This window comes from Phalacrocorax carbo, chromosome 1 (genome assembly GCF_963921805.1).
Source record: "Phalacrocorax carbo chromosome 1, bPhaCar2.1, whole genome shotgun sequence".
Taxonomy (NCBI): Eukaryota; Metazoa; Chordata; class Aves; order Suliformes; family Phalacrocoracidae; genus Phalacrocorax; species Phalacrocorax carbo.
Window position 1 is genome coordinate 79,428,842 of NC_087513.1, and position 14,975 is coordinate 79,443,816.

Here is a 14,975-nt window from a genome sequence, read left to right on the forward strand (position 1 = left end):
CAGGATTTTAGTTTTACCAGATATCTTGCAGATTTTACTTCTACACGTTTTCTTGCACCCTGTTTGTGCAACTGTATCACAACTTTCCATTTATCCCCTTGCAATTATGGCTATTTAGAAAAAAAAATAAAGCTCAGCTGCACCACAAAATGCTACTAGTGGTGTTACAATCTGTTGGGTGCTCATGCAAGGTGCTGGCAGCAGGGGTGGCCTCCGTGAAAAGCAGCTAGAGGCTGCTGCATGATGGACACAGCTGTCTCCAAGAGACCCACTGCAGACAGACTCAGCTGAGCCCGTCAGCCAAGCTGGTGGCACCTCTGGGAAAAAATATTTAAGAAAGGGCAAAACTCTGCAGGGCAGTGAGGGGGCTGGTGGGGAAAGTGTGAGAAACAGCCCTGCAGTCACCGAGGTAGGAGAAGGAGGAAGGGGAGGAGGTGCTCCAGGTGTCTGAGCAGAGATTCCCCTGCAAGGCCACCTACAGATGGTTGCCCAGAACTGTGCCCAGACACCTTTTGAATATCTCCACGGGGGGAAACTCTACAACCTCTCTGGGCAACCTGTGCCAGTGCTCTGTCACCCACAGAGTAAAAAAAACATTTCCTGATGTTCAGAGGGAACCTCCTGTGTTGTAGTTTGTGGCCATCACCTCTGGTCCCGTCACTGGGCACCACTGAAAAGAGCCTGGCTCTGTCCTCTTTACACCCTTCCCTTCAGGTGTTTGTAAACATTGATGAGAGTTCCTGAGCCTTCACTTCTCCAGGCTAAACAGTCCCAGCTCTCTCAGCCTGTCCTTATGTGGGAGATGCTGCAGTCCCTTTATTATCTTAGTGGCTCTTCGCTGAACTCCTTCCAGCTGCTCTCTTGTACTGATAAAAAAATTTTGGAAAATTAATTTTGGACCTATTTTCAGCTGATGCAGTGGGCCACTGTGGAAGACATTATAATGATGAGATAGTGATTTCTAGCATATCTAGGCAGTTTATCTGTAAGCCTTGTTTACAGAGGCACATACATTGTCATTAGTGACAGCCACACAATGCGAGCACATACCATGCCACTAGGATCCGCTGCCTTTAACAATAAAACCAGTACCTACTGTGTGTAACAGCTTGGTCCTATTGAGGTGCATAACAGCATAATGCTCTCAGGGAACCTTGGTGTACCACCTAGAACACTGTTTTATATGGATAGAAGATCAATATCTTTGGGGTTTTTGTTTTGTTTCATTTTTTTGTTTGTTTGGTTTGGGGTTTTTTGTTTTGTTTTGGGTTTTTTTCCCCGAAAAATACTATAAAGATGTGAAGAACAGCAAGGGTGCTGAATCTCACCACAGATGGGAATTCTGCACAGCAAGCCATGGTCCTAACAGAGAGGTCTGTCTGATGCTATATTGTTGTGGGTTCCCATAACATCAGAAGAGACACACAAGATTTTTTTTCATGTTATAACCTTTAGTAGTAACAAGCTATTTATCTTAAGCATCATGTGCCTTTCTTAGTGAGATCCCAAAATACCAGCACCTGCCAATACAAAGCAATGATTCACCTACTCTAGAATTTTGGGTAAGTCACTTCATTTTCCTCTCTTATTCTCCCAACTTTGTCTGAGGGGAATGCAGAAAGGCTTATCTACAGAGCACTCTGAGATCTATGTATCTAGCACATATGCAAGTGCTAGGTAATTAACAGTCTTGTGGGAGATGCTTTGCAACTTTGGTCACTAAAGAACTCAAATCTTACACCACTGCCAAGGGACGGCCTTCTGCAGTTGAAGAATGTTGCTCCGTTTTGGGGGCCTGATACCACTCCAAGTGTCACCTTCATCTAAAATGTACATGCCTCATCTGAGTGTCTACCTAACAAGAAAAAGGAGTTAAAGCTTCAAATATGCGGCTTCTTTTTCCATCCCTTCAAGTGGAGGTAACTGTTGAAGTTACTGAGCTAGAAACAAACAGTCCAACATCCACCAGAGCCATACAACCAAGCACAAACTAAGGGCTGTGATATAAACTTATACAGTAGCCCCTTGGTTCAAAGGAGTAATATAGTTTGCTGAACCTTCCTAGAAAAACTTAAAATCAGTACTTTCTTAATAGGTCTTTCCCCCTTAACTTCAATATGCCCTCCTTTCTAGAAACTTTCTCCTCCAGAACTACTGCTAATCAAAACCAGAAACAGAGAGCAGTTTGTCATGCAGCCTAAAGCTGGTTTACGAACTACCAAAAAAAGCATGAGACTTATGTCAGACACTGGTTTTGGGGGCCAGAGCATAGGAATTGCTTTCACGTTTGCGTCTTCCTGCTCAAGAGAGTAGGGAAAAAAGCAACTAAAACACAGAATTGCATAAAAGCTGAGAGAGTACTAAAAATACAAACATCTTGTACGGGGCATCCATTACACAAAATATCACTCTAGGGTAGTGGAGATACCAGCCACTTCAGCTACAAAGTGAAGCTCCCAGGGATTTAAAGACACTGAATCCATTTGAGAGCCATTTTGCAGAGCATCTAGTGGAAAATGCATTAAAACGTGATGTTAGTATGCCAGATTAAGTTTTTACATGGCAGCATGAGAATAAACTACCAAATCAGAACAAAGTGCTGCCTCAGCTAAACAGGGACTCCACTAATTAGCTACATCAAGAAAGCACACCACCCCTTGCATTTGCAAGAAACAAACAAACAAAAATTAAAAAAAAAAAGAGGAGCGCCAGAAAGAAAGTGAGGAGAAGCGTAAAAAAGCCTGATTTTGGGGTGCTGTTGCACTGTTCTTACCCTGCACCCCTGCTCAGGTCACAGAAGACCAAAGTTTCCTCATGCTTGAGAGCTTCTTACATGCTATTTGTTAGCACACACTCAGCCAGTCAGCATTTCTATGCAAGGAACAGCCACATTGCCTTTCACACCCCTCTCCCTAGCTCTCAGGTTTATGAATGGCCTGCATCGATCACTTTTTTTCCTTGTTCCTACTATTTTACTCCACAATAGGAATTAAGATGCTCAATTAGAGGTTAATAACGATGCCTGCCAGTGGTGAGGGCTGAACAGATCTAGAGATAAGAGTTTAAGAGTAACACCAATCAATGTTGGTTGCTACTATCTGCTCATTACTGGGATTAATTAAACAAGTACTTTAGTTTTAGACGCAGCTGAGTGGGACAAAGATATTATTAATCCTCCTTGCTCATCACCACCATACTCCTTGAATCTGCCAGCACAACATATTTTAAAACACTACAAAAAAAGAAAAGGTCTATTTTGTCAAAGCCCAGCACTGTCACAGCAGGGAATAAGAAAACAATAGGACTGTTATGCCAACAGATCCGTGGAGATTATAACCTCCAAAAGACAAGGGTAACAGGCAGTACTCTGATAAATTCTTAACTAGGAACAGCTGTAGCCAGAACAGGATATTCTTGGCTTTGAAACAGCCTTACCTTGAAGATAGCACTGCTCTTATACACACATGCAGAATGAGAATGGATTGTTCAGCCAAATTTAACAAAATCAATGACTTGCATACAAACCAGACAAAGGTTGCTTCATAGAAAATTGGTGTACAAAAACTCAGTGTGCTTTGGAAGGGGAAGATTTTACACAGGACTGATTGCATCAATTTGATAATTTTCTCATAGATTTTTCTCATTCCCCTATACCCTCAAGTACCAAAATGTGCTGGCCTACATAGGCTGGGGAAGGGAAGGGGCCCTCGTTTCCTAGTCTCCATCATCTCTTGGAGAAGAGCCAACAAACTGGTTTTGTCAGGCTTTTTATCCTGTAAGCACGTACAATTATTGTAATCTTTCACCTCCGTCTTGCTTACCTCACTGTAAATCTCTGGTGAAGTTGCTGACTTTTTTTGTTTGCTTGTTTTGAGTAATTTTATGGCTATCCTCTTGGGATAAGGAGAACAGCATGCAAAACAGGCTGCAGCCTTGCCGTCCACTCCCTGCTGTCAGAGGGCAGATCTTCTGCTGACGAGTCATAGATGACATGGCCTTACCAAGGTGCAAGCCTTCTGGTATTTATGTAAGCAACACACTCTGTGTTTAATAGTTTTATTGCCTTTTTTTTTTTTGTTATAAGTACACAGCGCTTTCACTAATATTAATATTTCTATTTCATATCTTAACAGCTTGAAATTGAGATCAGACCTCCACCTTTTCTCTTGCCCTCTCCCATTCCTAATCAACAAAGTTGCTCTTAAGAAATCCTTAAGAAATCAGTTCAACTCACATCAGGGAGGAGGAAAGGGTCATTTTGGAGAAGCAGGACTCGCAGCTCATTCTCATTGAGGCCAGACAACTCATGAGCCTTTAGAACTTTTTTGTTCTCAGCACTGATGATGTCGTGTGAGTACTTACAAGATCTGCAAGAAAATACACAGAAATATCAATGTTTACTTCTTCAGTCAAGTTGATTTAAAGAAGAACCTCAGATAATGTTGAGCTTGGGAAAAGTCATGGGAAGAAAGGCAGTTTGGCAAAAGTCTCTGTGAACATTTATATGGTATGTGTAATTAGCTACAGAATGGACCAAACAGCATAATAACTCTGTGAAATACAGTGACGTTATTATCCCCATTTTCAAATTCAATGTGGCCAGACCACTTCTAAGAAAGCTAGCAGCACAGACTGAAGGCAAGCCTGTCTACGCCACAATTTCCTCCACTCCAGTAAGAGGCAAGTAGCCACACCATCTGAACAGCTGTAGGGAAAGCTAATTTTAGAGGATTATATCAACAACGGTGGAAGTTGCAACACCCTTGATTTTGTTAATGTAAAAGGTCATTGTCCCAGGGGTGGCCTGTAAAGAAAGATGCAAAAGTCTGAGAGTGCAAACCAAAGAGATAACGAAGCTAAAAACAACACAATTTGTTATATTTGCTGGCTAGGAAGTTAGAAAAAAAAAATCCAAGAAAGTTCATTGACTTCTGAGGTTGGGGGTTTTTTGCATCTATTTGAGAAGATACTGCAAATCAATAATAAGAGAAACACAGTCAACCTGTGCATTAATTAAATGCAGTAAAATCCAGCTTCCTTATGTCTTGCTCTTCAAAAGCATGATTTGATACAGCCTTAAGACTAGACACTCAACCAATAAAAGTAACTGTTAATCTATCAGACACTAGTCTCTGTTCCCTTTATCCTTTTAGCCTCTAGTTAACTCCTGAAACTCTCCTGTGAAAGCTTTTCTACCTCATGCTGTGTCTGATCCAATCCTTCTGCAGAGACCCTCGTGTAGTCATTTTGCCCCGACCCCCACTGCCTGCTGGACACATCGATTTGCAAGCAAATAAACAAGAATGAGAATTCTCAAGGGTAGAAGTGTGCCATCTTTGGTCCTGAGAAATTATCTTCTAAGGATACCGAATTGTGTAGACACTTGATTAATGGCTATGAAGATAGAAGAGCTACAGAATATTCTGAGGTGGGAGCCATCACCAGTGTTCTTCCACAGTTAACTTCAGATTCCACTGACAGTCACATGGTGACCTACATCACCTGAGTACATATTTCTAAGTCAAAGGTTGAAACAGTCCACAAATAGAGTGATAACCAGTCAGCTGAGTTTAATAGCACATTTAGAAAAAAAGCAGTGAAAAGTTACTCGCCAGACCCAAGTTAAAAAGGGGTTTAACTGGACTAAAATCCTGATTCCGCTAAATAGGAAGACCCCAGTAACTTGCACATTTTTCTTTCAAAAAAATCTAAACCAAAAAAGACACAAGATCTGGAAGAAGGGCTAGTGCTGTGGTTTAAACCCAGTCAGCGACCAATCCCCACAGAGCTGCTTGCTCACCCTCACCCCCTGCCAGTGGGATGGGGGAAGAGAATCAGAATGGCAAAAGTAAGAAAACTCATGGGTTGAGATAAAGACAGTTTAATGATTGAAATAAAATAAAACTATAATAATAATTGTAATGAAAACAACAAAAAAGCTATTGAGAAACAAAACCCAGGAAAAACAAGGGATGAAACCGCTAACCAACCAATGCCCAGCCAGTCCCTGAGCAGCAATTGCTGCCCCCTGGCCAGCTCCCACCCAGTTTATCTACTGAGCATGATGTCATATGGTATGGGATATCCCTTTGGCCAGTTTGGGTGAGCTGTTCCAGCTGTGCTCCATCCCAGCTTCTTGTGCACCTCCTCAGTGGCAGAGGATGGGAAGCTAAGTCCCTGACTTCGTATAAGCACTGCTTAGTAACACCTAAAACTTCAGTGTGTTATAACAGTATTCTCACACTAAACCCAAAACACAGCACTATGCCAACTACTAGGAGGAAAACTAACTTTATCCCAGCTAAAACCAGTGAAAGAACTAAACCCCTGACAGTCCTTGACTTAGTCCTTATTGTAAGCATCCTTGTTCTCTTGTGGTTTCCTCCCTTGCAAAGATAGTTTCAGGGTTTTGAAGAATGCAACTTGGTGCCAGACAGGATTAAAAAGATAGTGAATAAGCTCGTAAATTCATTGATAACAGAGACTCAGGACATCAGTGCCGAGATAAGCACTCGAGGAACTAGTTTAAATCAACCCCTTGTGACAGTCCAAGGCTAAAGGACCGAGGAGCTCATTCAATGACTATATATGGGCAAAGGAAACCCAAAGTTCAGCCAGTGGACAGGTGAGGAAGACCATCAGAGACCACTGGAGGACTCCCAAAGACCACTAAAAAACAACTATGCATGCAGCTTGATCTTTTACATATGTTAATGAATCCTCATTATTCTTATAAATATGTATGACTTTATAGCATATAATCTTTGGAGGTTTACCGAATCACTGGAGCACTTATGGTGGATCAATCCCCAGTGCTGCCCAGCGCTGTAATAAAGGATGCCTGCTTAATAGTGACTTTGTTGCTATTGAGTTTTATTTCGGGAACTTTCTGGATACTCCGCTTCCTCTTACGGGGAGGTTCGGACTTTGAAAGATAGTATCCGCGAATTTTTGTATCACCAGGACAGCTAAATTTTTACCTTATCAGTTAAAAAATAGTATTCCCTGTCTTGATCCATGTGGTCCACCTAGCAGTACTTCTGCCCCCTCATTTTAATCAACCTCCCTCCCACAAAAGGCATACTCTTCCTTTTATTATTAACACATGCAAAGCTGATTTGAAATATTTAGTGTTATTGAGAGGACAGAATGGTTTATCATTAGGAAGAGAATCACATCATTGCACATTTTTGTTCACATGGAGTGATCCAGCGCAAGCGCCTATACGCACTTGAAGGTATTTCTACCAGTGAATCACACAGAAGCTTATCATACCTTCAGTAAAGCGAGAAGCAGCAAGAAAATCCTAGCATCCTAATACTTTACTAGTACCATTTTGAGATAGACATGGCCTTTACCCTGCATCCTCTTCGGATCTGAACAGACAACAGGCTATTTTGCTGGAGCAGAAGAGGAAGAATCTGGTGGGGTATCAGCACATTACTAACACTGCAAGACATGGGTCTTAGGTGCTGAAACAGCAAATTCTTCCATCAGAGCTCACGGTTGCCAACGATCGTCACTGAAAAGCTTCCTGGTTTTCCTTCTGCATTTCTTTTTTGTTTCCTTTATTGTTATTTTTTTAAACACTGTACCACCTTTGGCCCACCTGTGCCTAGAGAGGCTGCCGGGGCTACCTCTCCTGCCAGTCATCCGTACTTCCAGAAAACAGGACTGATGGACACAGAAAATCAAACGCTGCCTCTTACAGAAAGGCCTGTAAGCGGAGCGGTGACTTAGAGCAGAAGTAAGCGCTTCTAACTTTCCAGATTAAAACCAGACGGCACGCTGGCACTTCGCCTCTCCTTAGTAGAGAGATACTTGTAAACTATTTCATCCAGATGCCAGTGGGCTGAGGGATGGCTGTGGCAGACACGGGGCCTTAACAAAAGACGGTTACTACTGACAAAGAAAACCCGGTTTCAGAAAAGCGCAACCCACCGCCGCCACTTCGGCCTTTCAGAAAACCGGGAAAGGGGGCAGCGAACGACCCCTTCGCGAGCAAGAAACGCCCGGTACGAGGCTGTACCCGAGGCGGGGACGGGGGACCGGGACCCTCCTCCCGCCGGCAGCCGGGGCCGGAGCGGCACCCCCGGAGGGCGGCGGGGCTCCGCCGAGCCGCCCCGAGACAGTCCCGACGGCGGCCGGTTCTGAGGGGAAACCCGGGGGGAAAGGGGGATGGGGAGGGGGCTGCCGGCGCCCCGCCGTCCCCCCGCCGTCCCCCCGCGCTCACCTGGGCCCCAGGTTGCACCTGCCCATGAGGTGGAGCTTGCAGAAGTGCAGCCGCTCGCAGCCCTTGCACTCCCTGCGGAGGCAGAGCCGCACGCCCGACACGGCCAGCACCTCCGGCTCGCCGCCGTCCCGCAGCACCAGGAATCGCTGGGGACCCGCCGCCGAAAGCGTCTCCTCCAGCTGCTGCGCCGAGAGACCGATGTGCTCCCGGAGCTCCGGCAGCCCCAGCCGCCCGCCCTGGGCGCACAGGGTCTTGGTGAGGAAGCAGCATACCACCGGGTCGCTCATCGTTCCCCCTGCGAGGCGCCGGCCGCGGCGGGACGAAACTGAACGGAACGAAACGGAACAGGCCAGCAAGAGGAGGAGGAGGAGCGAGGCTCAACCGCTCGGCCGGGATCGGCAGGAATCGAAACCGAATGCGCGAGGGGGGCTCGGCGGCGGGCGGGGCCTGCGGCTGCCGGAGCGCTGAGGGGAAAGGCGGGAAGGCGCCGGCGGGAAGCCACCCAGGGCACAAGTCATGCGAGAAGTGAAAGGGGTGTGGGGTTTTCTTCCGGGTTTTTTTTTCCTTAATTTTTTAGCATTTATTGTAAATTGCCGGGTTCTTTGCTGTTTCTGATGTTTGGATGTGGCAATAAGCTGCCTCCTGGACCAAATTCCGAATATAGTACCGTTCTCGGTCCCTATGATGTTGCAGGTTTAAAACAACCGTGATGGTCAGTCTTGAAAGCACGACAAGAACAGAAAGCCCCTAAAACCAAGATCTGCAAATACCTGCCTCCGGGCTAGCCATTGCTCGGGCAGAAGCTGCAGCAGCAGGACCTGAAGTTATGAGGGACTGAAAGTTTAATGTCTCAAAGGTAAAGCGAGATGTAGCGAACTGCAGGCAGGAAATCGATGGACACGGGACGTGGGGGGCATGTCAGAGGACACGCAGTCCCAGGTTCTGCTGGGCCTCACATAACAACTTGATGAGGTCATACAAAGTTTATCTGAGGAAGGGGCTTATGACTGCCCAAAAGACCCTTCACAATCACCCCTCACAATGGCGCCTGTGCAGAATGTAAAATGCGTTCATCTGATTCGTGTCAATATGGAACTGTTTGTGCTTGTGTAACCGAGGGCCGTTCAATTGACTTGCTAACTGTCTTAATGGTTGGAATGTTGATTGGCCATTTGTTACTAACAGTGGAAACATCCTGATGCAAAGGAGAGTGCCAAGATAAGGGAAGGCCACAAATCAGCCAGCAGTGATAACAGGGAACTTCTTGGCTCAGAAGGCGCTGAAGCATGAAAACTGGGGGAAAGGTAATTCCGGCAGGGGGAGATTGGGACCACCGACCCAATTCAGGACCAAAAAGACTTGCCCCCCCCACACACACACCTGTAAAGAGCATGCGTGCTAATCTACATGGCAAGCGTGGCTAATTTAAATACGGCTGACCAATGGCAAGTGGGATGCTTATCACTGACCAATGAGTGTAAACTTAGGTGTGTTTTTACTAATTGTTATTAATTAAGTAACTGAATATAAACCCTGTAGTATTGTATGATGGGATGCATGTTAGGTGGAAGGATCCCCCGTGCATCCAGCGCTGCTTGCTTGTCTCTATTCAATAAATTGTAAACTTTAATTGAAATTCCGTTTAAGGCTAAATTAATTATAACAAGAAGACCACAAAACCTCTGAAATAAGAACCATAAAAGCTCACAGGAGGCATACCGGAAAGCAGGGGCTTAGACTATAAAAGGCACTGCAACAAAGAGACTGGCGCATGCCCACTTCCGGAGGACGGTCATGTCTGTTGTCATTGGAGTTGGATCCAAGCGTGGTGATATCTTTTCCTCTCTCCCGCTCTTTTTTCCTCTTTCTCTCCCCTCTCTCCTTCCTTTTCCTCTTCTTTTACAAATATTCTTAATAAGAACTCCCACTGTCAAGGCTTTTCTGTGTTTTCAAGTTCAAGGTGCCTTTTTCTGTTCAACCTACTTCTGCGTTGAAATAAAATGTTTAATTGATCATTTGGTGCTGTTTCACCTTAATTTATTCTGAGGGGATCATTAGAACCTTGGTCACTCTCCCTCCTCCTCTCAGGTTGGGACACGACAGAAGTAAAACAGCAGCTTAGTGGTAGATGGTAGGATGAAGGTATGACCGCTGGTTACCTTAGGTAATTATAATACTAAAAAGCACACCTCTAGGAGACCTTAAATGTAAATGTAAGTCCACCTTAACATAATGAGCTAAACTAAAATTAGGACATCTGCAGATGAATTTTTGTACAAGTAACCAATCATATTTAAGTGTGATTTCTTCCGTGTTATCATTTTGTATAAAAGACCCCATGTGTTTCTAAAAGGTGTGGTGGCTGATTTTAAATGCCCAGCACCCCACTCTGCAGACTGGCAATACAGAGAAATATCTTGACTCAGTGTGTTGACTGGTGTTTTCACACCAGGTGAAGAACCCTGATTTAGGGACAACACCTATATATCAAGTATGGATCCCAGCTAGTCACTCCCAGAGCAGGTACATAGAGCAGAGCACCAGCATCCACTGAAGGATTTCCTCACCTCCCTACTAACTTCTGCTCTCTACCTATACATAATGCTAACAGAAATGTAGTGGAGAGCATTAAGCCTATAATGTAGGAAAAAAACCTTACCCTACCCCAATAATTATAGTATTTATGTAGCAATGCCATTATTTTCTTTCTTTCTGGTTGGCTGTCAGCAGCTGATCAAGTCTGATTGCAGAGTGGTGTCCTGGCAGAGGATGCGGAGCCAAGAAACGACTGGTTCCTGTTAGTGCTGAGGCAGGGCTTGGGAGGGTCTGTGGAACTGGGGAGAGGCACAGCAAACAGTGAATCGGAAAGATGGGGAGCGGCTGTTGAGCAGGAAGTACCGACTACTCCCTCTGGATCAGGAAGTTAAGATCATATCACATCACATACTCAAAAGTAAAGTGAATGCCAGCCTGCGTTGCCTGGTGCTACTGCCTGATCTGAAAGACCTGTGAAACTACACAGTCCCTGCACAAACAATGGACATTCAGGTCATAGAAAGAGAACCACCTCAAGGAATGTGACCAAGGTGGTACAGCCTGTCGTTTTGCTTTCTTTCTTGGAGGGAATATGGAAGGATCTTTTCATTGGGCATGTTTTCTTGTGTTTGCCCTCTTGCTATTATACTTCAACAAATTAACTAATTTAAAGAAATCAATGGAAAAGGAGAGATAGAAGGAGGAGTTTACCACATCAGTTCTAGCTTTAGAAAGGTGCGTTGATAGTTCTGGGCTGGCTTATGTTCTGGGCATGGATACGTGCATTCTCAGGTTGCCAGCGGGTTGTCAAAGATGACAAAACTCAGTTCCATACTCGATGTAGTTTCAAGACTGACTGATAAGGCAGAGAATTATTCAAACAGTGAGTCAGCAATGTATTGCCAACTCCAAACAGTAGATAATAATAATTAATCAGTCAAACCTTTCAGTCATTTGCTTATATTTGTCTACTGGTTTTCAGCCAGTTTTTTATTATTTGTTAATTTTTATTATTTATTAATGCCAAATTCATGCATTAATCCACTCAGAAATCTGATCTATGTGGGCAGAGGAGCTTTACTGGATACTTTTTTTGAACATTATTAACAGCATGGAGCAGAAAAGTAAGGGGAAGCACTGCAAGCAGAAAGAAGCTGCAAGTACAGTCTTGGCAAGCATGTTCTATTCTACACTTAAATACACTTAAGAAGGGTTTTGGAACAGCCTGAGTGAAAGCGAACAAAGAAATGTTACTGGATTTATTCTGTTCGTTACTCTGTTTTGCAAATACAAATGCCCCAAATACTTGACTTCCTTACCAACTTCAAACAGAACCAGTTTATATGAAAAAAACACAACTGAGTGAGGCAGAAGGGATCACTGTATAAAGGAGTCCCAAATCTGTATTATATTCACAGGGCAGTGAGAGATTCTAGCCTTTAATATCAAGCCATTTGCTTGAAGTTAAAAAACACTGAAAAAGTAGCTGGGTTGATGCAACCTCTTGCTGCTGCTAAAAATGTAACCCCTGTACATTTTTTTCTCTGGTGCCCTCTACCTCCAGCTGTAATGTCTCCTTGTTTGCCCTGGCTCTGGTATTTACCTGACTCCTTAGTAATCTGAATCAGCTTTCAGAGACTTGAAACTGAAATATTGATTGATATGAACAAAGTACAAATGGAAATGGGTGTATGCAAGCACCAGAAGAAACAGCAGAACAAAGATTAAAAGAATGGCCTGTGTTGATAACCAAAGATGCAGTTTAGGCAGTAAAATTGAGAAATAAGTTGTTTCTCTCAAACCAGGAAGACCTGCACTCTGTAGCATAGACAACTCCTCTGCAGAAGTCCCTACCATCAGACAGCTGGACATGGCAGGAAGCTACAGCTCATCACAAATGAGCTGTTTGTCCAACAGGAAGCAGACCATAGCCTCAGAAACTTGAAATGAAGAGACACAGAAAATGGGCAAACAAGTTGCCTGAAGTGTGTGGAGGCAGAAGTAGCCAGACACAAGGGTGCCGCTATAGTAACTGCTGGGTCCCACTAACTTTCATGCCCACTGTTGGGCATAAAAGACCCGTCCAATGCAGTTTGCCACTGCCAGTGAAGAATAACACAAGAGATGCCACAAGGGTGTGGTAGTTGGTGCCCATCTTCCCCTACGTTGCATGCAACATAGATCCTGGCCAGACCCGTTAGGCACACACACCTCAGTGCTTGTGAGCGTGGCATTTGACAGTGTGAATGAAGTTGAATGAATGTCAATGGAAGTGGGAGAACTGGGTGAAATGAATGCATAACTAAATGCAACCTCTGCAGCTTAACTGGTTGCAGATGGATTTTGAAAAAAAAATTTGCCTTGCCTGATGTATCTGCAGTCCAAATGCAGAGTACGTTGCTATGCTCAGTCCTGTGGAACTACTCTGCTCTGTGTGAAGAAGAGGCTATTCCTGCTCTAAATAGCCTGCGCAGCCCGGCTTGCCCGGTAGCTCTGACCACATCAGCAGTTCTGTCCCTCTGAGGACGGCTAAAGTATGTGGAAACAACCTGGGAATGACTGGCCAAACCGACTTCCCCTCTAATTAAGTTTCTCTCATCAGCAGCCCCATTCTACTCCTTGAGACCCTCTTTCACATCTCAGCTCTGGCTCACCTTACAGTTATTCTCTCCCATGCAATCAGCTATTATTCTTGTTCTGGTTTCCCCAGACTGTTCCAAATAGCATTTTGCAGAACATGCTGGGACCTTTGCGTTCTTGTCCCTCAGCCATTTCTTACACAACCCTCCTCCCAGTTCTGTACTGTCTGCTTAATCAGCAACCGGCTGGGTATACATTTGCCTGAGGATTTCAAAATCATTTTGAGTTTTTTGTTCTGGGGAAACTGTAGGTTACATGATAAAAGCTCATCTGGTGGGAGGCGGGAGCTCTCCTTTCACCTGAAATGCCTGCTCCACGCACACCCAGTAAGTGCATCAGTTCAGACTGGTCTTGTCCCCAGCATGGGGACTGGGCTGGGTCTGACACTGGCTCCACTGTAAATCGTAACTGTGACCCTGTGCAGGTCCCTTGCTGGAGTGGGTCAGGGCATGGGGCTGCCTGGACAGGGACACCCTTACTGGGCACCTGTCTAGGGGGGAGGAAAAGGAGCAGGATGGAAAAGAGGTGGGATGCAGGGGAAAAGCATTTCAAAATTGCACAAGAGATTATGATATTATATGTTTAGAGGAGGCACAAGTGTGGGAAAACAAAGGGGTAGCCAGCAGCTGGAGTGAGTGTGGATGTGGGAGTGAGTGTGTGATGGCCCAGCTGGTAAACGGGTGGGTGGGTGGCTGAGGGGTGTGTGGGTGGGTGGGGGTGTGTGTCTGTGTCTGTGTCTGTGTGTATCCACCTTGTACATATGTATATGTAATTACATATATTTCCATTAGTGGACTTCCATGCCGCCAGAGACGGGAGCAGGATGAGGCCATTGGTGCTATGTTCATGCAAGTGCTCTGAGTGTCTGTGATTTGGGTGGCCAGCTGTGTATGTGTGTATGTCTGTGGTGTATGCATGTTCCCTATCTGTGTGTGCCTGCTGGGAATACATTTGCAGCCTCCCTACTATTTGGACCTGGGGACAGGGAGCTGCAGCAGCCTCACCTTGTAACCAGGGTGATGAAGTTAACCAACCATGGATGCTGCTATACTATCCAACTGAACATTAAATCTGGGGATAATCAGTGTATTCTTTGATCTGTATTTTAGTCATTAGTTAATCATTAATGCGAATGAAACAATAGACAATGTGTTTCTGTCAGAACCCCTCTTTTAAGGCTCAAAGCCTGATTTTTAGGGCCCAAACCCTCACTCTTAGTGCTTAGGGTCCAAAGCTCTGTTTTAAGGATTAAAGCCTCACTTTTAGGTAGCAATGACTCAGGGAATAAATGGTTGGGTGTTACTAATGCAGTCTAGTGTATCTCAACAAATGCTGGGGCCCGGAGCCAAAACTTAGCCAGGATAATGAGGTAGCCTTAACAGGAACAGCCTGCACGATGACTAAAACTTGTTGCTTTTGGGGAGTCAGAAAGGCCTCAAGATAAGAAGCGCCTAAACAAAGTTATGATGACATTTGACCTTGAAAAGCAGATGTGCAGAACCATAAAGATAAGGAACTGCAGAGCAAACAATAAACCAGAACAGATCATCCCTCAAGGATAGTACAT

At 44.7% G+C, this 14,975-nt stretch overlaps 1 protein-coding gene across 6 annotated transcripts in view; it reads right to left on the reverse strand.

Moving 5' to 3' along the window:
• The window catches only part of LOC104046566 (zinc finger CCCH-type antiviral protein 1), a 30,546-nt gene extending 21,831 nt beyond the window's left edge, over positions 1–8,715 (reverse strand). For 3 of the 6 annotated variants that reach the window (XM_064461617.1, XM_064461598.1, XM_064461607.1), the window contains exons 1-2: positions 8,234–8,715; positions 4,235–4,367 (exon numbers count right to left, since the gene is read on the reverse strand). In XM_064461617.1, coding sequence (XP_064317687.1) covers positions 4,235–4,367; positions 8,234–8,520 — 420 coding nt within the window. In that variant the 5' untranslated portion in view covers positions 8,521–8,715. The remainder of the gene's footprint in view (positions 1–4,234; positions 4,368–8,233) is intronic. The other 3 variants (XM_064461579.1, XM_064461570.1, XM_064461588.1) reach the window with 2 other exon arrangements.
• Between the last annotated feature and the right edge of the window lie 6,260 nt (positions 8,716–14,975).